This window comes from Anguilla anguilla, chromosome 15 (genome assembly GCF_013347855.1).
Source record: "Anguilla anguilla isolate fAngAng1 chromosome 15, fAngAng1.pri, whole genome shotgun sequence".
In the NCBI taxonomy this organism is placed as follows: Eukaryota; Metazoa; Chordata; class Actinopteri; order Anguilliformes; family Anguillidae; genus Anguilla; species Anguilla anguilla.
In genome coordinates, this window is record NC_049215.1 from 24,736,267 (window position 1) to 24,761,561 (window position 25,295).

Below are 25,295 nucleotides of genomic sequence, written 5' to 3' on the forward strand. Positions count from 1 at the left end.
GGCTTCACCAGTTTGTTTGCTGCAAACGCCGCTGGTTTAATACTTCCCTGTTTAAGTTTGGTCTCGTTATTTAAAAGCTATTCAAGCGACGACTGAAGACTCACCTCTTCAGGCTGCACCTCTCCCCATCCCTCCCTACCCCCCTGTAAATGACTGTAAGCTTAGGGTTGTAACTAGGCAGCTGTTTCGTAGGTGATTTAGGTGCATTAACTGTCTTAACTACTGCTTGTATTTTTTCCATAGACTGCGTTGTTGCCGTTCTCGTTGTGTTAGTGTTAATCAGTTTAACCTTCAGGGTTCAAGTTGAACTATGCGGTTGTTCCCTGCACTTTGACCGGTACTACTTCTGTCTAGGGTTTTCGTCATACTTGTTCCTGGTTATGGTTATACACTTTGTTGTATGTCGCTCTGGATAAGAGCATCTGCCAAATGCCTGTAATGTAATGTAATGTAATGCTAGTTCACAATTGATATATTTTTTAAATATGATATTTCATTCATATGATTATTGCCTTAATGCATGTGGCTGTAAATGTTCACCCTTTCTGGGATTCAGTGCTTCAGCCTAGCTGAGTTTTATTAAATTCAGGCCATGGCTAGGGTCAATTCCATTTGAACTCATCAACTCAGGAAAGAATTCATAAATAATTCATGAATCCATAAATTTCCATAATAATATATGAGGATTTTGCAATTAATTCACTGACTTGTACATGTATTTCCTGAACTGCCCTGACTGAAATAGAATCGACCTAGACTCCAGGTCACGCTACTGTACAGTACATTTGGGTACCATTCAGCCCATTCTCTGCTCAATGCTACCACCTAGTGGCTATAATGCAAACAATAAGCACATCAATAAAACACTTTTTTTGCTGTTTTAATGAAGTTTGTTGTTTACTACTTACTATTACTATAAGATACTATAAGATATCCTTTGTGTTTGTTTTTTCAGCACTAGTTCTGGGGACACTAAGTTCTAGTTTTCATTCCAACTTCCAGTAAAATAAATTAAATACAGACTCAAGCTGTATATGGATCGTTTGCTAAATGCCTAAAAAAGATGGGTCTGACATCACCTTGCATTAATGAAAGATGGAATATGTACTGTATATGGTAACTGATAAAAGATCAGATTAACAGTATTTACCCGTGTTGTTTTCTGTCCCTTATATATTTCTGTCATAAAAATATGTAATCAATTAAAGATTTTTTTTTTTTTGTAAATTGTTTGAGGGCTTATAACAATTTGAACATCTTAATAATACAGAATAACAGATAAAATGGCTGAAGAAGCACATTGTATACAGGACATTGCTGAAGGACTGGGATGAACCAGGAAGTGAGACATTTTATGCTGTGGCCCAAAGAAACGCCAGGCAAAGACAGAAGTGCAGTTTCGATGCCATTTTAATTTGAGTTCAGAAGACAGCAACCGCACAGAGAGATTCTGCTCAAAGTTCTGCCCAGGATGCCAATCATCTCAAACATCTGTAAACGGATAATATTTCAGTTCTATGGTCTGGTTGGATAAGATGGTGTCAGTTGATATTTCAGTTACACATAGTACTTCTCAGACATTGTATGTAGTTAGAATAAGAAGTCCTTGTCTTCTTCTCCTGCCAGCTAGTCATTATCTTTTGTCTAAGGAACAAAGGGTTAAGGAGTGCTATTTACACAGATATGCATACCATGAGATGCAGAATATGCACATCTGTGAGTGGTGGATATTGATAAATATATAAAAATAATACTTTTGGTACAGTGCATGCTAAAAAGCAGACCCATACGATGTTTTACCAATCTTTATTTACAGCATTGCTCCAGTTCCAGCAAACAGCATGCATTTCCCCCAAGACTGATCCAGGATCTGCTGATCCAACCATTGTGAGGGGGAAAAGGACATATAACTGGCCTAGAGTCAGTGCTTGGAAATGAAAACCACTGTTGCCAGATATTTTTAGGCGATTCCCCTAAAATCCACATTACAAATAGAATTCCCCATCAATATTTGACTGCCATACTTTTACTCTGAAACATAACTATGGATTTTATTTTTTTAAGCCTGCATTTGGGACAAAATCCCCCTACTTTGGCAACCCTTTTGCATTGCATGCCTCCGTCTCCAAATGCCTGAACAGTGCAGATGCCATAAGACCCAATGTCTGCAGACACTGGGGAACTTCCATGTCCTACAAACGCAAGCCTCTAAAAGAAAGGTACAGTATGCTTGTCTCCTTTATTTACAATGCATTGTCCAGAGCTCATTCTAATGCAACAATTGGCTGAGTACATTACTTTTCTTATACATTATTGGCTGAATACAGTATTTCAGGCAGGCTGCTGTGAATACTAAATCTGTCTTTCAAAACTGGGCTACTGCTCTCCTCACAAAGTATTTATATTCACATAAAGCACAGCTCTGTCCAACAGTTCAGACATTAACGGCTATATCTGGTCATGTAAGAAGAGCACTACTCCTTCCAAGCCATAAAATCTGAGTAACTGCTCTGACATCTGAGTAACTGCTCTGCAAGTGGGTCGATGGATTAATAACCGAAATCGCTTTTGTACTTTCAAAAAAACCAAGGCCATTTGGCCACTGTCTTGAGTTCACACTGAAGAAAAGTAGAGCCATTGGCTGGAAGAACACAACGACAAAAAAATGCAAGAAAAAACTATGTTAAAACTGAACCTTTCAAAGAAGCCGGTCATTCAGATTGCATGTGTTGAATCTTTGAGTCCTTCCCCCTTTATTTTACAGCTTAGGACCAAGAGATAATAATATGGTTAAAACATGGTAAAACTGCAACATTAGCTTGCAATTACACCAACCTCCCCCAGATGGTGCAGTCACACACAGAAACAAAGGTTAAAGTGTGATTGACAGACTGAATTTAGTAGCATCAGAGATGTAAATCTAAATGCTTCTAGAGGTGGTTTTGTTCATTTTTTGGGACAGTATTCTTTCTTTTAATTACAGGGAGGCAGCCAGGTTGAAGAAACACAACTCCAACCCTGCATTAGGGAAATACCGTCTGTTCAGGTTACATTATCTTTGCAAAAACAAATAAAATTATTTTTGCAAATAGCGTGATTGGTCTAAGAAATTTGTCCCAATAACCACTATCATAAATATTAAACTCATTAAGCACACGTCGGGGGTACCTGGAGCCAAATCCAGGAAAGCAGGCTTTCTACCATCACATAAAACATAAACATTCATGTCACTTAAGGGGTAGACGCATCAAAAATATTCCCAGCAAGGAATGATGGGATAAATCTATGGAGATGCTAAAACATGGCAACTTTCGGCAGACCAACACGAACATGCTGCATTTCAGACTGCAAGTACCCCGTCACACCCTTCTACAGTAACCGCTTGATCAAATCCATTCATCTTTTTCCTATTCTGGAACTAAATAAATGCCATTTTGATTAGACATGCACCGCAATGGGGTAGAAAACAACATAAACCCATGAAACAATTCTGAAGGTTATTAAAATTAACAGAAAGGTTTCGTTATTTCATCATTTCATGTACTTACTTGTTCTGGTGAAATAGGTTAACTATAGTAATTACATTTTTTTTTGAAAAATATATAAAAGTGATAGCTATAAATAAGTATGTATAGTATATATAATATTTATACACACACACATACATACGTGTGTGAGTGTGTGTAATATTTGAACTGACAAAAGCTTGAGAATTATTCATAAGAACGTTTCAACCTGATCATAGATTACATTGCCCCCAGCCAGACGCAAACAATATGTATAACTTCTCTGTGTTCAGGACTAAAATGAGGAAAATGACATTTACATCACAATGATGATAATAACAGTGGTGGCACACCGTCTGTTTGCCTGGAGGCCTTACACAACCATAAAATGAAACGATCAGCCGGTGCGAAAAGCGAACAGCAGCCCCAGGAGCGATCGCCGTCTGAGCTGGCTGTTCGGCGGCGCGGGTGAGGTTCTGCGTTCTGCGGTCCAGCACCAGGTCTTAGAAGGCTTTGGTGGTTCCCCTGCGAGTCTTTGCACGTGTTGCCCAGTCTCTGACCCCGCCCCCCCCCCCCCCCCCGTGGCAGGGCTACATCGCCAGGCCGACGGCGAACACGTTGACCACGCAGTACATGGTGCGGTTCTCCCATCTCACAGTGCAGCTTCCTGTGAAACGACAAGCAGCGCAGTCAAGTGATGAGCGTCATCGTCCTTCTCATGCTCACTTAACCTTCTGACCCTGTTTTTACTTTCTTCACCCAAGTTTGGAATGCCTGGCCCTGTGGACCCACCCCCCCATCTCATGCCTGTCCATTGTCAAGTGCACTCAGCCGCTTCCTCCTTTGTCACGGTTACTGCGGTTACAGTAGCGGGGTGGAGCACGCCCAGCCGGAGGAACCTGCACTTCCCCACCCTGTTGCGTGTGTGGGGTTACTGAGCTACAGCAGAGGGTTTGGATAAAGCAGAACTGCTGCATTTCAGCAAGTCTGGGAGAATTATATTTTTATTTTTTATGATGACAATTCAATTAAATTCAATTTTATTTGTATATCACGTTTTACAAATAAGCTTTACAGAGATCTGAGCCTGAACCCCACAAGAGCACACCTAGGTAATGCAAGACATCCAAGCCATTAAAGCTGCATGCAAACGAGTTACAGTTAAACTTAATTAACAATTAGTTTGAAACTGTCCATAATGGAACTAGATTGTAGCCGCGTTCTTTGTTGTCCTTTAATAAAAGCACTAAATGTAAATTAAGTAGTACCATAATACAAATAAGATTCATATGGCTAATATCCATATAAAACCATAAAGCACACCATTACAATTACAATTCCAAAATGGATGCACATGAACAAAAAGGACAGTGAAGTTAATGAAGGCTGATGTCTTTTGGCTGCGAAAGCAGATACTGCACCCAGGAGCAACACAGTGATAGCCGGCGTGCTTTAGTTTCTTTGCAGGCTCTTGTGATGGTGTACCCCAATCAGAGAGCAGGCAAAGCAAAGAGGTGAGGTAATGATGTCACAGAATGTGGCTGTGGGCTAGCTTCATTTCAGGCAATTTCAAACTAATTTCACTTTTTAACTTTTTGCTTGCATTTATAAATGCCACCTATTATTTTTTTAATCTGCAGTCCATCATTAAGGTTTGAGAACAAGAGGAGGCAGCAGCAGAATCTTCTGTTGAAGAAAGATACGCGACTCTGAAGATTCACAGGGACACGGACAGCGTTCTGTGAGACAATCGGTGCCTTAAACATCGAGATTCTATAATGATTAGCTGACATGACAGCCCCACAGATGAGCTTCCATTGACAGTACCTCAGTACTTGCCAGTGAACTCGACTGCGCGCGAGGTAAGGTTAGCGGGAGGGCGGAGCTTCAGCGCTTACCGTCGGTGGTGGTGTCCCAGTAACACGAGCAGGCCGTGTGGAGGCCCGCCCCGCTCTTCTGCATCACCGCGCAGTTCACTGTGGGGGCACAACTCAAAGTGACTCATCAGGGACTAACACAACACGGAGAAACACTGAGCAATGCCAGTGTCACTGCCCAGGGGAGTCTCAAGCTCTAAAAAACACTGAGGGGAAATGGCTTGTGCCTGGTGATAACTTTTTTATTCAATGTAGTGAAATTCTTTTGGCGTGTCCCCCATTTCTAAATTAAAGACTGAAATATCAGTAAAATTCTCCCAATGCACTAATTTTGGTAGTCACAGCTACATCCCCGTGAAAAAGGGCACAGAATTTTTCTTAATGGAAAACATTTCACAACAGCTGAAGAGAAACAGCCTTCCGTTTTCAACCAAATTATTTAGATTTAAGTGACTCAAATATGCTTTTTTTTCTTAGTGCCACAACCAAGTGGCCCAAAACATGTGGGAAAGAGCCATTGGAAAGAAATGGCTAGCGGTGGTCAGGTGACTAATTTGCATGTAAATTTAGCATATACACAGTTGTGGACTGTGTATGCAAATTATGTAATCAAAAACCACAGCATGTTCATGCCACGTTTATCCATGTGGTAGCTGTTTCAATCATACAAATCTAAAATGTTTCTCTGTCTCAGGAATCAGGACATGCACTTGAAAACAAGGCAACTGAAAAACTTGTGGTCACAGCAGACAAATTGTTAAAATGAATATAAATACATGACTTGCATTTAAAGCAGTTATTTGGACAGAGAAAATCTAATGGTCCATATTGCAGGTGATATAATAAATATTGTTTTGGTGGTCATATAATAAATATTGTTTTGGTGGTCATATAATAAATATTGCTTTGGTGGTCATACACAGTCTGTTATTTAAGATGAACCTTTTACTGACAGGTTGCCTTTTCTTGTCTGTGTTGCTTATCTTACCGATGTACTTAAAGGGTTTCCCCTGCTTAACCAGATGGGTGAGGGACTGCTCCACAATGCTAGCTGTCCACTGGCCGACTTTGCCCTGGTTATAGTCAACCCCGCCAATGATGCCCTCGACACACTAAAAGAAAAAATTTGTACACTGTATGTACAAGGAAAGGCACTTTCGCAGAACAACAATAAAATAAGAGCAATGTGTGCAGTCTCCAGTTTACAGCCAAATGCTTCAGAAAATGAGAGTCAAAATTCACTAGAGCAACAACAATAACAGGCTAATTTACCTCTTTAACAAGGTTACTCGCTTCATCTGGACTGAAGGACACCTACAAATGTCAAAGGAAAATAGTGAGAGTGGTCATGCATATCGGCGCTATGAGAGCAAGCATCACTTTGAATACTTCATGTTATGAACCGCAGCAAGTTAATACGTTTGACGTGGCGTGAGTCTGCAGACTTCAGAGACGGGGGAAAAAAAATCTGTGACCTAGATTTACAGCCGCTTTCAACTTTTATCACTCGTAACTTTCACGCTCGTGCATGATTAGTCTATGTACGTTATCTAGCGTAGCCCATTTGATGGAGTAAATGTATACAATTTGCTTTCGGGGACGGGTTGGCATTTCATAACTGGAAAATAAAAGAAAAAGACAGAATACGAAGTGAACATAAATGCATAGTCTAAAATAAGCCGGTTGCCGGGCGGTGATATGTTATTGCCTCTCTCTAGACACATAGGCTCGCGAAGTTCGAGACTTTTTCCCCCAGTTCAAAAGTTGTCATCCTCGCCAGGCCAGTGTACTGTTGCAAGCTATAGTAATTATTTCAGCTGACTATCTGAAGATGACCGCAGAACATTGCGTCAGTAGCGTGGAACCTTGCAATGACCACACCCATGGGGTTCCATACAGATCATGACATCAGCCCCTTCATGAACTAAGTTATTTAAACAAGTGCGAAACACAAAATTATCAGCACAGTTCTGAACATTTTTTTCAACAGCATGAGCAAACGAATGCTTGTGCTTCTGTCAATATTGTCTCATCTGACCTGACCATAACACAAAAGTTGAAATCAGTACATTAGCTTTGTAGCTAGCTGCTACCTTCTTTGTGCTATGTGAGCGATAGCCCAACATAAATAATGAAATACATGTTGTCATAATCTCTCACAGAAATCTCTACCTCGTCGCCTGAATGATATTCTTCCATTTTACTTTTAAAATAAAGCGAGAAGTTCAACGGATTCCGATCGTTCTTCACACTTCCACTGCCTGGGTTCCTGTTTAGCTGTCACTCTGGGAACTGATGGTCAAGAACTGTGAGCCAAGACATTAGCCCTGTATAAACTGAAACTCTGGGGAAGAAGTTTGATTACTGCCGCCTAGTGGTGAGGAGTATTCATATAGTTTCCTTTTTATGGGGTCGTGAAACGAAAATAAGGCTATTTGCTAGATGTTTTTCTGCGCAAATAGCTAATAAATGGTTGAATTATTTCACTAATCATAATTTTTAAAATAATTAAATAAGAAAATACAATCATTATATGTTATACAGATATTCACACAATACGATTAGCCTAATATAGACTGTTAATGCTATAAAACATATTTAGATTGTGTAATTTGTAACACCAAATATATTTGGTGATTGGCAAATATTAGATTGGACTTTGGCCTCCTTATATGTCTGTTGCTACATGTATTGGCATTTTGGGAACCGTTAGCAGAAAATGTATTTCATCATTTTATGGGGGAAAGATACAACTATCAACGAATTTAACTCTTTAAGATGTAAGATCACAAATGTGCGATCAGAATGTTCTTAACAGATTATTTTTGTGCTGATGTAGGCTAACAACAATTACTGGTAAGTGAAAGAAATTGAGTTCTAGAACACTGACTTGTAATGTTGAAAACACATTCCAAAAAACGCACTCTTCAATGTGATGTTGATCGGTCATATTCCTCTATCGGAAAAAGCGCCAAAGTATTTCAAGCTTTCACTTTTTGGTTGAGTTTGTTTTGGATATTGTTTCTGTTATGGTAAAAACATATAATATGCAAGAATTATATATTTTTGACAAAAGGGAGAAGCCATTGGTAAGCCAACGTGGAATGCTGAGACAAATGGTCCATAAAATATTGAACAGCTGAACTAGACCAAAATGTAGCCTATACATTTGAAAATGCATATAAGTAAAAGGGTGTCATCATTTTTATTATGGATTGATTATCTAGTTCTGAGGGTCGCGGAGTGCCACAGCCGAATCCTGAAGGTGCAGGGCCAAGACTGGACCATCAATCCGTCTTAAATCAGTTATTGGTTAAACTAAAAGATCACACAACTCAGTCGTCTCTACAGTATCGAAGCAATACAAATGAAGCGCTGTCAAGATTTTTAAACACGACAAAGTTTCTCTGCAGGTGCGTAGGTGTGTGGATAACTCAGCTATTCCCTTCCCCCGATTTTGCCACGCCTCCACAGTAAAAATGCAGGCTGCTGCTCCGCTTTCTCCGTGATGTTCTTTCACAGGCTGGATAGAAACATTAGGGTACTCTAACAGGGATCAGACACAGGCGTCGCAGTATGATTTCTCTTGTACGTTTAGTTTAATGACAGGAAGGTGGCTTAAATAACTATTTGGAAGAGTTCCTTGGGCACACAGGTAAGATGTTTTCTCTCCTGTCACCGTTGAGAAGGATAATATTTATTTTTCATCCAGTAGAAAGGTTGCCTGGTTAAGTGCGCTATCGAGAGAGCCCTAGAGATAGATGAAACGCCAGGTGTCGTGGTAGTTTATCAAAGATTCACGTTTTGACTTCGCAAATCAGGACCACGTTATTGGCCAGTGTCATTTTATTGCTGCTTTTTCTCGCGATTGAGTCTGTCTCCGTAACAGCATACCGACATGCAATGCCGACATGCGACAAACTGTACATTACACAGACTGCACTGTAACATAATGTAGCACCAAAGCACATTGTTTTTCAATCGAATATGGACTAATGCGTCTTCGTGTGCCCTAACTATGTTTAGCCTACGGGAAGCTATCATTAATAACTGAAGACATAAATGTAAATTGGAGGTGCAATGCAGCAAATAAGGTTTATGCATTTCTTTTGTTTCGAATTAAGCTTTTGTGTCGGGAATTGATTCAAGGGCTCCTTTGTCTAAAAAGTTATTTGCGGCTCGGTGCCAGGTATGAATAACCTACTTTGAGGCTCTTATTACATTATTAAGTATTTTAATCGAATATGACATCCCATTTTATGACAGATTAACAGTCTCGTGGAAGTTGACGTTGCAGCCTCCAGTGGTACATTTCACAATGTTCAAAACTAATGGAGCAGCTTCAGAGAACAATCTGTAGCTCAGAGCGGATGAACAACGTTCGTGTCTCTGAAAACATATAGCCTACAAGGCAACCGTGAATATTACGTAGCTACAGCAGACTGTGCGCGCGTCTTGGACTAATAGGGCTTATTGCTTTAAATGCTCAGAAGCGAGCACTAATAATTTAATGTTTTTGGATGTGCAGGTATATTTGTCAATTCCCCGGAACAAACGAGGTTGAAGTATGATAGATGACGTATCCATATGAACTGAAATGGATGATGATTATAATAATAATAATTATTATAATCGTTTATTATTATTATTAGTATTAGTATTATAAACGTGCTTTACACCCATACCTATGGACATGCACAGGCAATTATATGCGTGATCGGTGATAAGTAACACATTTTAATTTGATTACATTTTATTAATGTATTTTATTGCAATAAAAATAAATGAATTAATAAAAAATATAAGTTGCACATTTTCAAAACTAATGGATATATAATGTTAGGAGTAGGCTGTAAGCATGACAAAACCATCTTGCTTGTTCTGACAGGGGAGTTTTATGCCAAGTTGTGGCCAAAACATTATCAGGAAAAGGTGTGGCCTCTTGGGGGGGGGGGGGGGGGGGGGGAATCAAAGACCCAAGAAAACAACCTACAGGGATTTGGCGTAATTTCCCCGAATGTCTTTGGCACTAGCCTTCAAAATAAAAGTATAGATAAAGCACTGATCTGTCATGGCAAAACCATTTGTACATCCAAATCTTTAGTGTTGTTTTCCATTGTGTTTGTTACATACCTCTCAAGTGTAAATTAATTGTTGCAGGTAAAACATTGGCATGCAAATAATTCACCAACGACTTCATATTTTAATGTCATAGGCAACACCTTATCTTACAGCAATTAAGTATAAATGGGTTTCATATATTCCATTTTCATATATGCAAGAACCACACTGAGAGTTGAATGTCTCTGAAAATCAAGCATTCAATTGTAACAGTCCTCTGTTAGTATGGAACCTCTATGATTCCATTGAAGGGAATTTTGTTGAAAGGAATTTGGTGATATTGACACTGTACTTTACTGTCCCTGTGCTGACAATGGACTGCTCAACTGAAGACATTTTCTTTTGCAATTCCCAATCTGGTCATATACAAGCATTTAAATAATCACTTCAGTGGCTAAAAGTCAACATTTCTATTTTTATGTCTATTTGAGATTGCCAATCACTCAGACTGGAGTTTGTTGAAGTTCAGAGCCTAGAGAGAGATGATTGGTAATTTGAGTAGGTGTGATTGAAACCAGAGGAATGTAATGTGGTGAAGATGTAGGGCAGTTCTGTACAATGGAGACAGAGGGTGTACTGTATGAATGTTATATTACTAGTGTGTAAATGCAAGATACTATGGTTTGGAGTGGATAGTTCCACTCTTGTAGGGTTGGTGTTTATGTAGGTTTTTGTTTCCAGCAATTACCCTGGCTTAATTGCTATAGGTAATTATCTGTATTCACCAACATATAGATTAGAACACAGTAAGATATTTTCAATAGGGGCACCACAACAGTTTTTAACTGTCATTAATCAGCTTATAAATGAGCAATAAATGTAGCTAAAATGTCAGGTCACGTGATTAAACCAATTAAATAATTAAGAGCAGAAGTAATCATTAAATTCCTAAAGGGATACAGCCCTCCTTGTCTACCTCTGCTGTAGGCCAATCGGAGCTCTCGTATCTGCACGGTTCCATGATCTGACACCCGGCATCATTTTTTATGAGAGAACACACAGTGCTCTGTAAGGGGTCAGGTGGGGACACCGCACACCGGAGGAATTCGCTCAGAACTGCACACGCTGGATGTGTACTTATGAAGATCAAGGAAACAAGGGTGCCCGCAGAGAGCCGATCTGTTTTGGGACTGCCAACTCCTGCTTATTATTATTTAATGTAGTCCTTTTAGTTTGATCTGAAATTTTCATAAAGTAATCATAAGCTACAGCTGCAGACAGCACACTTTGATGATATTTCACTATGGTCTGATAAAGGAACATTGCTGGTTATAAGATATAAGGCAATAAGGTATATTAAAAGATGTTAGAATCTGAACCCCACACACACACACCAATCCCCAGGAATGTAGCTGTGCGCCCCTGTGTTAGACTCCAGTATGGACCCGGGCCTGTAACTGCATCAGGGAGGCGGTTGGGAAGAAATAACAGACAATGTAGAATTCTCACTTTTGCAGCAGGCAGGGTCACAGTCACTTGTTGCTTTATGTCATCCCTGATTGGTTGTCCCTGCGGTCTTTGGCAGTCCACCCACTTGCTTTTGCATTTTTGAACCATGAACTGTTGGTGCAGTGAGGCGGTTTCTCTCCCATTCAGCCAGTGGATGGTACAGGGTTGGACTGTAGCATTTTCTAAACGCTGTGCAGGTGGGTGGCTAAGAACAGCAGCACTGGGTCAAAGGTCGTGGATGTTAGCCCAGCCTCTGTCATATTTTCAACAAGGAAAAATAATAATTTGCTTGGGTAAACCAGCATGGATGCAATAAGACTGACTTGGGACTAGTAGGATGCACGTTTTAATTAAATGAAAACAGCCTGCAGAAGCACCTGCGTCTGTACACATGGCATCTCCTCATCTCCTGGAAAGTGCTAGAAATTGAGAACTCATCCTAGCAGCAACCAATCATATGGCAGCTTTGGGCCAGCGCAAGAACCCGTATCTGCACCGATACCATCTTCTTTCATCTTCTGGAAAGTGCTAGAAATTTAGAACTCAGCCTAGCAGCAATAAAATGGCTGCTGTGGGCCTGTGCAAGAACCTCCTCTCATCTTCCAAGATAGAATAAGAAGATGCTCAGTTCAGAGGCAGAAATGAGATAACTTGAAGGTGTAAATATAGAGGTATAAGAGGTGGAGATCTGGAGGAGAGATGGATGGATGTTGAAAATGGCTAACGTAAAAGGGTGAAGGTCCGTGCGATTTTCCCTGTGGAGAAAACAAGCTCAGTCGGTTGACATTGTGTCAATGGTTAAAACTACAGCAGTCCATTAGCGACACATTGGAACCATTTGACGCATAGAGCATAGAAGCAGTGTAATCTCTGTGTCCTGGACCAGATTCTGGTCTGCTGCCCTCACGCAAGACCTTGACACTGCGACAGTCTCAGAGCATCTGGTCCCGGTGACTCATTGATTAAGTCTCAGCGCTGTGTTCTTTCTGGTTGAGGGCCTGGGAATGAGAGAGCGCTTATCGCAAACCAAGGGTGCAGCGGAGTGACCCCAGCACTACTCGAAGGAACCCAACGTTTCTCAGCAGATCTCTGCGGCTTCGCCAAGGGCGGCAGGAATTATCCGCACGCCTTCACGTGAGACGGGGCTCCCTCACGCATTCAGACAGTTCTCATTTGTGTCGGCATGAACCCCTTGACAGAATTTTTCACTGAGGTTGTGTGTGAGCAAAATGAGAAAAATACCAATACTGCTCTCACAGACAGTGCAACTCTTTCAGTCTCAGAAAGGGGGGTTTCACCCTGTTCAGTCTATGCGTGTCAGAATTATTTACACATGACGCAAAAGGTTCTATTTTTGATATTTTTATTCACTCCCTTGTAATTCATGGGCTATTTCAGTTACCAGACTGATCAGAATGGTCCCTCTTGTGCGAAGAGACAGGCAGTGTAAAACTTTGTTCCCTAGACGATGCTGCGAAAGCCAATTATGCATCGCCCTGTGAGCTCGTCGGTCACGGCCTGCGCGGGCCCGGGGGTGGGGGAGGGGGGGCATCGCCAAGCGGAAAGCCGATGTAATATCAGAACGAGGCTCCGTGCAGCCCCCAGATTGTAATCTTTCTTGTTTTGCCCTGCTCAAGGACCGAAAGTCCCAGAATAAAGATTAAAAATGGCCATGGTGAGAAACCTGACAGTGAGGATATTGCGTCCCACTGCAGTGGCGACTTTCTCAAGCGCAAACACAAACTTCTCATGTGGAGCACGTTTGAAATCTCTCCCGGGGGGATATGAACAGATTGAGGACATTCTCTCTGACTCCCCCGTTTGACCTCTGCTGTCTTCCATGATTAAATGCAACTCATTTGACCATGCAATCTTCCACGATTCAGTAATCAATGGGTACTCCCTGTATTAGGATTCACACTGAACTTGTCTTTCCAGTTTTGGTCTTCTTGATGATAAAACAGAAAAGATCAAGCTTGTAGTGTAAGCTGTCCTTGTTTGACCTCTGTAGCCTTCCTCTGACCACAAGAAACAAAGATTGTCACATTGTTTTAAATTATTCATTCATTCTTTTGAATGCTCAGTTGGAAAATGAAGATGCCTGAAATATTGATTCTCAGAGTTTTATCAGGAGATGTTTGTTCTACAAGCTATGCTGTACACGACATCAACCATACAAACCTTTTATGATGCAACTAACTATTACTCTGAAGTAGGCCTCATTTCACACTGTTGGCACATTTGGCAGTTCTTAAATGTGAATCAATAATTCATGCATTTAAAATTGTTTTTTTTTCCTACCTTACATAATTACATAATATATGTTATACATTTGCTGAAATAAATAAAAAATATTCTGTGCTCTCTGCAGAAAAAAAACAATTGCTTAAATTTATATTTCATGTGAGGATAAAGTATAATGAGAAATGGTTAAATTAAAGCTATAGTTTATAGTATCTTTATTCCAGTATAGCTAGGGGTAGATTTATAGTTTTGTTGGTGAGAGGTAAATGCAGTACAAAAGTCTCCATGCACTATAAAGCACATTATTTTCTAAAATACTTATTCATATGTCTGAGTATTGCTGTACCTAAATGGGTGTAGTGGAACCTGCTTTGGGTTTGTACTGCGTAGGCCGCAGTGTACGTTCTGCAGAGTTCTGACATGAGAGAACAGTAATTTGAGATGACAGTACATAGATAAATGTGCACGAACCGCCTAATGTGATTGATCAAGGCTGGCTGCAATAGCGGGAAATGCCTTCATTCTAACACTTGGAGAAAACAATGAGTTCACTGACTTCACTCCTATAAATTGTGCTCAGAGGAGATGTGGCAGAGTTCCCTTTTAATAGAGAGACTAAGTTGAAGTGAAACATTATTTTTCCAGATATTTTTTTGGGGGGAAAGCAACATTATGAAAACCTGTGGGCTCTTTTTTCATACAGTAGAGTTCCTGGATGTGATCAATGATACGCCGCTCCTAATGCATGCTCTGCATGTTCTAGCTTCTGGTTTATTCCAGTTTGCTGAGGGATCTGGAACAGGAATCTCACAGCTTTACACCTTCCGGTAGGCCATCCCTTGCTCTGAAATCAGCACTGACTACACTGCTAGTTGGTGTAATTTCCACACATGCAGTACAAATGAGGAGTAGTGGTAGCAATATTTTAAATAATATGTCACTGCTGCAAATTGCAACTATGCTTAAGAATTTTTAGCCTTGTTAGTAAATTATGCCCTTGGTTTTCAACCTTATTTAGAGTCTAGTCCCAACCACAAATAAGAGTGCATGATATTACATAGTATTGGTGCTGAGTATTTAGACCTATTTCCTGAGTAAATTAAAATAGCCAGAGTTTTTTTTTAAATATAAATATTATCTTGTGTTGTCTGTGGAGTTTTCCTAACGCAACACAACAGTATGGAAACAGGCAATGATTAATTAATGCATTCAAAGTATTGTGATCTTGTTGCATAGACCATTTTCTAGATAATTACTGTACACTATGGCCTCCATGGAGAAATGTACTGCTCACAGCTGTTATCTGTAGCTGAATTTTTACATTTCTCATCCGCTGTTATTTTACTGCATGGCAAGATTGTACATTGTTAGCTTCTCGCTCATGAAATTTGATGAATTTGAGGCGACATGAGTTGTGTATTAATTGAGCTACGTCCTATAGTGTTCACACACTAGATGCGTTATGAGAACAGAAAATATTAGTATCGGATATATTTATCCGTCATGCGCATAATGGGATCCGCCGAGCAAATGATGAAGCTATGAATCATGTAAAATGGCCTTGCTTTATTCCACTTGGTGCAGGTTTTGGCGCAGATTTGTTTGCCTTGCGTTCAGTCGCTAACGCTAACGCATTGATGCATCGACTACCCTGTCCCTTAAGTTACTCACAGTTAACACGATGGGTAGAGGCACTGAGCAATGGAGTGCCTTCTCCAACCGAGTAATGGAGTGCCTACGCTCATCCTGTTAATCGTGAATACGGCTACATCCATCCATTCCAGTAATACGAGGGAATCCCAGAGTCCGTTTGTCTGTTAATTCAAGCGTCCCGGAAGGAAGAAGTGACATCATAATGGTGCATTAAATCTGCATTAAACGCCAGTGGCTTGTGCTTGACTTTAAAGGACAGATATTCTGACTCTGATTGCTACTCCTTCCTGTCATTCGGATTCCCCAGCGGCTGTCTAAGACCCAAACATAAAGGATCTTCTCAAACATCTCTTGGCTGAATTGAACACCATGCCACTTTTATTTACTCAGTGTGTGAAATAAACCAAAATATACTGGGAGCTTTTTAAAATATGGCCCCCTATGGTTAGACATTTGCCAGGAATATGTGCGTGCTGACATTTGAAATTCAGAGGACCCAGTTTGCAAAAGTTCCATTAAGCAGAGTCATTAGTTCACTCACTGCAGAGCAAGACAATGACATTAGCACAGGAAGTCCCCTATCGATTGCTCTATCGATCCAGTGGTTGTAAACACCATTCCTGTATTATATGGCGACACAGGGCTGGGAATGATGTGGTGGCCTGCTTTGATGAGTCTCTGTGAGACTGATGTTGAAAAGCAGCCAGGGACTGTAAATAGGAGACAGAAGCCACAGCAGGGGCAAAATGAATTGTTGGGGCGATAAAACTGGTGGACCGCTTCAAAGAATGCGTTCGAGGCTCCCCTGTGCCAAATGGCCTGGTTATAAGCGGCTCACACAGGGTGATCCTTCATTTTGTGAAATAAAATGGGCAATTCCAGAAACTTTGTTTAGAATAAAAATGTTTTCTTAATGAGGAAAAAGATGTTCTTTGTATATGCTGCGTTAAATATATACTTAAAGATTTTAAAAAGCTTGTAATAGAGAATATAATGATCAGTTTTTGCTTGAGGAAAATAAATTAGATTATATAACAGAAAGCCTTCTTGAAGCATGAATAGGAAGAGTAGTGGCAGTTTTTCCTATTTGAATGCAGGTCATATAGTGTTTTACACAATATAAGAGTGCTTACATTTTAATTAATACTGAAGGATTTATGCACATAAAAATAGAAGCTCTTAACTTGCGGTCACACCGCAGCGTGACACCCCTGGGAGGGAGATGCGGCTATTCCGGAAAACACCTTTGGTTGTCGCATGGAGAAAGACAGCGCACCCACACAAAAACACGAAATTAAATAAACACCTTCACCCGTCCCCCTCACGGGTTCCAGGCAAAAACAATGAACTAAAACAATGACAAAAGAAAGCAAAAGAGCGGCAACTTTTCAATTTCCCGCATGCAAAAAACTATAAAGAAACTAAATAAAGAAACTTGCTCTGTGAGAGCTCCTGGTCTTGGCCCCAAATTGTGGAGCACACCTTGAAGCACCTGGGCCGTTTAGTTAACGCAGCTCAAGCGTGTGTGCCCTCTCCACCAGCCGGCGCAGCCGAGACCAGTCCGCTTCACCCGCGGCCTGAATGCTACACATCTCCAGCCCCAGAATTCAGTCTAAGGCCAATTCAGTTTACACCAAGACCGCTCCCTTTCGGATTTCAGGACCAAAATGTCACGCGCCAGCATCACACCCCTGGGAGGGTGATGCGGCAATTCCGGGATATACCCACGCGAAACACGAAATGAAATAAACTAACAGTCACCTTTCCCCCTCACGGGTTTTGGGCAAAAACAATTAACTGAAACCACAAACTAAAATAACAAAGACAAAAGAAATAAAACTGAGGCAACTTCTCAGTTCCCAGCTCGTAACTGGCTCGCTTTCCAGCGAACCAGCTTCTCCTACTTTTCAGTGGCGGTTCACTTTACATTTGTCTTGCCCAGACAAACAAACAAACAAACAAACAAACAAACAAACAAACAAACAAACACTAAATAAAGAAACGTGCTCTCAGTGTGAGCTCCTGGTCTTAGACCCGAACAGTGGAGAGCAGCACACCTTTAAGCACCTGGGCTGATTAGTTAACGCAGCCCAGGTGTGTGTGCTCTCTCCATCAGCCGGCACAGCTGAGACCAATCCGCTTCACTGATAAACCGAATGCTACACTTTTCTTATTAGTTTATATAATCAGTGTGGTTTTTATTACAAAATCCTCATTATCTATGCAGCAGATTATTGTGAGCACTTTTATTCAAATCTTCTGTCCAACTGTAGAATTTTTACAAAGGTACTCTCTTTTAAAGGACATTTATTTGAGGGTAGTGAATATTCGAAGTTATATTGTGCTTACCCCATAAATCTGTGCTGTATCAGACCATAAGCTGGATCTTTTCCTTTGTGTCTGTGTACGGAGACATTGATGCATCGACAAGTGGCTCTGTCATTTCTGTATTGCCTCTGTATTGCCCTGAAGTGTACTCACCCTGTGAAATGCTTTCGTTTCGTCCCCGACCACCAGCCCCTGAGGACCATACCAGTCATTTGTTATACCATGGAGTTACTAGAGTACACAGTGTGCATCAAGTGCAGGGTCTATGTATGACTAATTTACTGTACCAGCGTCCACTTTTCAGAAATAAATAGGTGTGTTAAACCGGCGTTCAGACTCCATGTTAATCTAATGCAGGGTCTAGGGTAATATAGTGCAGGATCCAGGGTAATCTAGTGCAGGATCCAGGGTAATCTAGTGCAGGATCCAGGGTAATCTAGTGCAGGGTCCAGGGTAATATAGTGCAGGATCCAGGGTAATCTAGTGCAGGATCCAGGGTAATCTAGTGCAGGATCCAGGGTAATATAGTGTAGGATCCAGGGTAATCTAGTGCAGGATCCAGGGTAATCTAGTGCAGGATCCAGGGTAATAATGTGCAAGATCCAGGGTGATCTAGTGCAGGATCCAGGGTAATATAGTGCAGGATCCAGGGTAATTATAGTGTAGGATCCAGGGTAATATAGTGCAATGATCCAGGGTAATCTAGTGCAGGATCCCAGGTAATCTAGTGCAGGATCCAGGGTAATCTAGTGCAGGATCCAGGGTAATATAGTCAGGATCCAGCGTAATATAGTGCAAGATCCAGGGTAATCTTTATGAAAGTTTATTTATAGCATTCCTAAAATTGGTACTGGATTCAGGTAAATATCATATGCGGTTATCGTTTACCCCACAGGTTTGAACTCACAAGAGAATCTGATTCTGTAAAAACAATATTAAGTTGTCTTTGAAGAAGATTTTCAAAGCCTGTTTTCCGTTTTCAGTTTCTTTTATAAACAGAAAATGGCAAAACAAAAAAGCAGTTCTTTATGTACAAAGAACAATCCGATCGTTTCTGTGACTGATTCTCGATATTCCAAGCGCAGAGGCTAATTCCCACATTCTGGCCGCAGCAGGCAGTGTTTGCACACTGTGAAGCGTGAGTGCTCTCAGCAGATCACTGGCCTGCTGTGTCTCTCTGCGTATTTCTCATGGAAGAAGAGGTGGCGAGGCTGCGATGTTCTCTAGAGTGCGAAGCTCAAGTGTGAAGTCAGCTGAGAGCTGATTATTCGCATGGGCAGGAGTTGTTACATTTGATTGGCTCTCACTTCACTCACACATTTCACCCAGCACGCCAGCTCTCCTGAGAACAAAGACACTTCCCATTTTGCCCGAGATGTTGCTTTTGTCTTTAATTTCAAAGAGAGGGATACTATTTGCAGTCTCACCCCCTGCCATTGGCTATTTTGATATACAATTTGAATATCAAAAAATGGATCTGATAGATGGGACAATCTGTAGGACAATATGGGAAAATAATAATAATAATTTAACATTTTATTTGTCCAACACATTTTTAAATACTCAAAGTTACCTTACTGAGCATTATATAGAAAACAGTTACAAATGATGCATATTGTCAAGAACCTCAGATTCACCGTTTGCCATTGTGGGCCCTTGGAAACTTCAAACTTCAGTTCAGTTGCCTTGCAGAGGTGAGTGAGAGAATAGCCCAGCAGGGGGTCAGAAAGATTTGCCAGAACTAAGTTCATTCAATAACCGCAGTTCTGAATGGTATCCAGCATTTTACGGGCAACCAATGTAGCTTGTACAGAATCAGAAAGATCATATGTGATCACATGACTTTGTGTGGGTCAGAATTAGTTGCTGCTGCATTCTGTTTTAATTGAAGTTTTTGGGTCTTGATGGGTTACAGAGATAGACAATGGATATTTCAGTGATATACTTCATGTGTTCAAATGAGAGAGGAGTCAGGGATCTCCTCCCAGGATATTGTCAACAGACAGGAGGCTCTCATAACACTGCCAGACTGGTCTCGGAACAAGCAATCTTGGTTTCCTTTCCTTCTTATAATTACATTTCCTCTTGGGTCAATGTAAGTTTATTGATAAAGCAATCTCAAAATCACTTTTCCATTTACGCTAACGGATGTTCTGCTGCTGTTTTTATGTAATTTACAGACTGCCCTGGAACAAATCTATATACTGTAAAGAATGAGCAAGTTGCTGTTGCCAGCACCTTCAAGGACCTAGTGAAGACAGTTTTTTTTCTGGCACAATTAGAATGCCGAGATTTACAGTGGTTCATTTTCTTGTGATTCTAGGCATAGCTCTTTGCAGCACACAAAACATTATTTGAATAATGAAAATTCTGAATATATTTATTTATTTATTTATTTTTTTTTCGGGGGGTTTGTGGTCTTATATGGGTCAGAAAAAGGACAGCATTGACTAGGCTGGGGCTACCCAACACTGGTCCTGCATGGCAATATGGTCTGCATGTCCACATTATAATCACGAACCGGTTCATACCCAAGAAACCAGGTGAGGTATGTTACTGTGACATCAGCTGTTTTAATTGATCTGTTAAAGGGGAATTGCACTTTATAACACTTCTGCTTCTCATGACTGATATTGTCCTTCTAATGAATGTGTCGCCCTTCATTTTTCGATTAGCTATTTCATTATGTTAATATTTCACGCTGTTTTGTTGTTTTCCTTTACAAATGCAGGAAGTAGACCCAGGCAGTTTAGTGTCAAACTCGAGGATGCGTATCATTGCGCAACTTCTGAGGTGGGCGTACCTGCAGACAATAACATTAGGTTGGCCGTAGAAATAGTGTTGTATGACTGCTAGCTAGCGAAACTGAAAATGTCTGAGGACGAAGGAGATTTTGTTTTTGATCAGGGGATTGTTGTGCCCTATCAATTCGAGCCGGAATATACAGAAGAAGAGCTGGCTAATTTGCAGGCTGATCGTGCGAGAGTGGGTCAGGAGTGGGCCGAGATTGAGGAACCACAGGCTATTCCCAGGACAAATGGCAACTGGTGGTAGACATCCTATGTATCACAGACAGACGCGATAGCGTTAGCCAGCCCGCGTAGTACCTACCTCGAGTGGTTCGACCAACGATGGGAAAACGGTGGGTACAGCTCCAGGCTTCAGACGGTCGCCTTGGTAGTTGGTGCCTTCAAAGTGGTCGCTGTATACCCTTACTCCTCGTTTGCGAACTTCTTTGGCTGTTATGTTGGGGTGTCTGATTACATCCAGCCATGTCTGGCACAAAGTTGTATCGCATGGAAAACTATGAAAATGTGCTTTCAAGTCAAGTTTAACGGGAGCATTATAACAACCGGGTACAATTCACCTCATTATTACACCAATATCACATCAAACAAAAGTTAGCAGACGTTAGTTTGTTAGATTTCAACGCTAAGTTAACGGAATGTTTTTCTTCGGTTCTTCTTGATTTTGCCGCGAAACGAAATCGAAGAAGAAGAAAAAAACGGAAACCGTACTACTATGACTAGACTGGACTTGTGCTAATAAAAAAAATAGGTCTTTGTTTCTAACGTTAGACATTTAAAATGAAATAACTAATCGAAAAATGAAGGGCGACACATTCATTAGAAGGACAATATCAGTCATTAGAAACAGAAGTGTTATAAAGTGCAATTCCCCTTTAAGTACTAGGTAACAGTGAAAATCAACACACCAACACATCCAGAAATGTGGTTTCTTCACAAAAGCTTTCCATCATTCAACCTTTTCATGCTTAATATGCACATTCTCGTTTTCTAAGCCCTCCCAGCTTCTGGCCTGGCAATGTTCCAGTTCTTTATTATATAAAAATGAAATTGTCATACATGAAAAATACAGGCGAAGTAGATCAATGCCTGAGATTACTAAAAAGGCACAGATCAGAAATTGAATCTTGAATCTCTGTGTCATTAAAATACTGGGGAAATTCATGCCTACCTGCAATGTTTATCTGAAAATGTTCACTTTTGTGAGATAAAGGCTGCTCACTGCTGTCATACCTAAAATTGCATTGGCAGTTTAACAAACAAACGTGACCTTTAATGGGAACACGAAGATACTGCCTTTCAGAAGCAGTCAGGGATCATTTCTGGTAATAGAAACTGATATGACTGCGATTATGTTTTTTGGGCAATAATAAAATGAGTATAATTTTCCTGACAGCAGGAGAGAGAATGAGAGGGAGAGAAAGAGTTCTCTTTTTTGAGCTGGGGTGCTTACTTCTGGATACAACTGTCATAAAGGTTTCTTTCCAATGAATTGAGAAGTTCATCAGCACCAGCTATTTCATGCATAAGGGTCTGTGCTGACACATTGTGCTGTGATTCTATTTGTGCTCTGGCATAACCCTCGGTCAAAAATAGTCAGCACCTTTTGCATTTAATAGATTTACTGCTAAACGGCTTTAGCTGGCTTTAGAGCTACAGTAGTGCTGATTGCAGGAGTACATTTGTAACTAACAGCTTTACGAAAACCAGCCTGCTCAAATATTGTCTTTGTGTTGCAGCTAATTAACTTTAATCAAGAGAGTCAAACTGTATGTGTAATATTCTTCCTTTTACTAAATTCCCATTTGCACAGCTACAGAGCTTACTTGTGGGTATGAATGTTAACAGCCCTGATATACTTTATGAAGTTGCCTTTAGGTGTCTGGCAAGTTAATTAAAGATTTTCACAAAGATTTCAGAGGATGGCAAGTGGAGAGTTCAAATGTCAAATGAATCTTATAGTTGCATTTGGATTTGAGTCCATGTCACTATAATAGACAGGATGTTCAAATGGTTGAATGTTGCATCAGCTTTACTTTGAGGATTGTATGGCAATTATGGTCATAAAAGTTACACCAGCAGTTGGAATGAATTTCTCCCTTGGGACTGATTCCACGTGTCAGCTGTCTAATTGCCAATATCACCATGCCTCATGATGTTTCTCTAAGTGCAACATCTGTCATTTTGTAGGGATGTAATGTTTTTGAGGCACCAACCCCCCCACCCCCCCCCCCCCCCCCCCCCCCCCCACCCAAAAGCAGAGCACAATGGAGGCATCTCTGCTTCCCAGATATCTGCGGAGGGTCTGGGGGAAAATAATTCCATTACTTGAACAGGAACGTATCGAACTGAGGATAACTGAAGGCCTGCTGTGGCCAGCCAGCTGTCTGTTCTTCCAAGAGAACAGGTGACACTGGGTTAGCAGATGGGTTTCTGTGGGGCTTGTATTCTCCTGCACATCTCCTGAGAGACTGAGAAAGCAGCTGGTGAGAATTTAGAAAACTATTAAGGGATTCTAAGAGATTAAGGATATTCCTTCCGGGCTATTCCATGTAAAAAAAAATCTTTTAAATTAGGCCCTAAATATTCAAAATGTGTCTTTATAAGGAAAAACACCACCCCATTTTGTTCAATGCATGTGTGTTTTTTAACGTTCATTGAAATAGTAATCTAGCCAATATATTGTATTTATCCTCTTCATCCCGGGCGAGACATAAGGATGCAATGAGTCGTTTCCACTTGTGCTTATCTTCAGCAGCATGTTGTGCCTTGAAAAATATCCCATTTCTTAATCCATTTTCATTCATTATAAAAAGTTCCTTTTCACAATATGGCCATCCTCATGGCACTTTAGTTAGTCAAATCAAGTTTAATATGAATTTACATTTGAAAATGCACCCAGATGCTGTTTAAGGCCACGAGGCAATAGAAATCATGATGTTGCTTAACAGTTTCACACAACACAAAGGGATGACATCGCTTAAATATGTTGGCAATCAGTTTCATCTATATTCCATCGGAAATTCAATATATATTTTTATTCAAACATTTTCAGACTTGTCATTTTTCCAATTCTGTCAGATTAGTTTTTTGTTCAGTTTGATGAGATTAGTGGTGCCATTGCAATGATGTGAAATCATTATTTGCCAGAAAACAGGCACATATTCCAAGTAGCTTTAAAAGGAAGAACAGACCCAGGTCTTTGTGGTAACATAACAAGAAATCACAGTTGGTCAATTTTTATTATGACATCACAGGAGCAGGTCTGTTCCTTAACTGTCACTTAGCCTGAGAAATAGCCCAGATCCCCTATTAATCCTAAATTGTTCTCCCCACTTTAACTGCTGAACAGCAACTGGCTGAAGATAGGGCTTTGAACTTTTTTGAGGAAAACGTGTTATCAAACAAACTGTGTTGGAGCACAGTTCTGGATTGAATTTCCATTTGAAGTTCCATTTGTTCTGATAACAGTCTGTTAACAGCATTGGCAGTGTGCTCCCTTTTTCAGTGCCTCTGGGGGATGTGTTATTCGAAGGCAAATGTTTGCTTTTGCTCCCCTGAGATCATGCAGTGTTTCTTTCGCCAGGGAAATCCAGATTAATTGTATCTTCGTTTTTGGAAGAGCCTCCTCGTAGAGAGTGTGTGAACTGTTTTCTGAAATGGTTTTTCACACTTCCTGTATCCAAAAGTGATATTGTACATGAAACCTCAGCTGCACTGGAGGCAAAATATTACAGTCAGTGTTTCCATCACATAGAAGCAAATCTATCATTGTTTTTCCATTAAAAGAAAAACGTGTTTGAAGTTTTATTGAATGCTTGGTCGCTTGTATTGTCTAACTTGTCCCAAATAAGCTGGTAAAATAAGAAACCTGTAAAACACAGGTTTTTCCAGTTCACTTGGGCTCTAGATCTGACTCCAGTTCCTGGATTTCAGTCAAAGCAGCCAATCAATTTTGATCTATTATTTGCATAAACACTCCCACACAGCTGTTAAACTTTAGTGCTGCAATAAAATACTATTAGCAAGCTATCTGTACGAGCAGAGAATAGGCTAAGCAGAATGCTGTGTGTCATTGGTAGTCACAGTTGGACCACTGTTACAGGTTGCCTGCCGGTCAGCCAACCAAAATATTGGTACCACAAACTGGACCGAGACAAGTAATTTGAAAACAGGACTTTCAGGTTGGAAACCGGGCACCTGACAGCCCTTACTACGGCTTATGGCACAGTTGTCTTTGCTGTCCCCCAAACTTTGTACTCGCCACCCCGAATATCTGCAGTCATTATTAGGATTCCATACCAAATCAT

At 40.6% G+C, this 25,295-nt stretch overlaps 2 protein-coding genes across 8 annotated transcripts in view; one reads left to right on the plus strand and one right to left on the minus strand.

Moving 5' to 3' along the window:
* Nucleotides 1–1,395: 1,395 nt before the first annotated feature.
* On the minus strand, nt 1,396–7,694 carry LOC118214561 (dynein light chain Tctex-type 3-like). Its single transcript, XM_035394634.1, has 5 exons — nt 7,556–7,694; nt 6,656–6,697; nt 6,372–6,495; nt 5,405–5,482; nt 1,396–4,173 (listed from the first exon to the last, which is right to left on the minus strand). Exons 1-5 carry the CDS (start codon nt 7,580–7,582, stop codon nt 4,097–4,099), a joined length of 348 nt encoding a protein of 115 aa, XP_035250525.1. The 5' UTR covers nt 7,583–7,694; the 3' UTR covers nt 1,396–4,096.
* Nucleotides 7,695–8,873: 1,179 nt separating this feature from the next.
* LOC118214382 (synaptotagmin-like protein 5) overlaps nt 8,874–25,295 on the plus strand; it is a 44,294-nt gene continuing 27,872 nt past the window's right edge. For all 7 annotated transcript variants that reach the window (XM_035394292.1, XM_035394294.1, XM_035394295.1 and 4 more), the window contains exon 1: nt 8,874–9,038. The gene's annotated coding sequence lies outside the window, so the exon portion shown is untranslated. The remainder of the gene's footprint in view (nt 9,039–25,295) is intronic.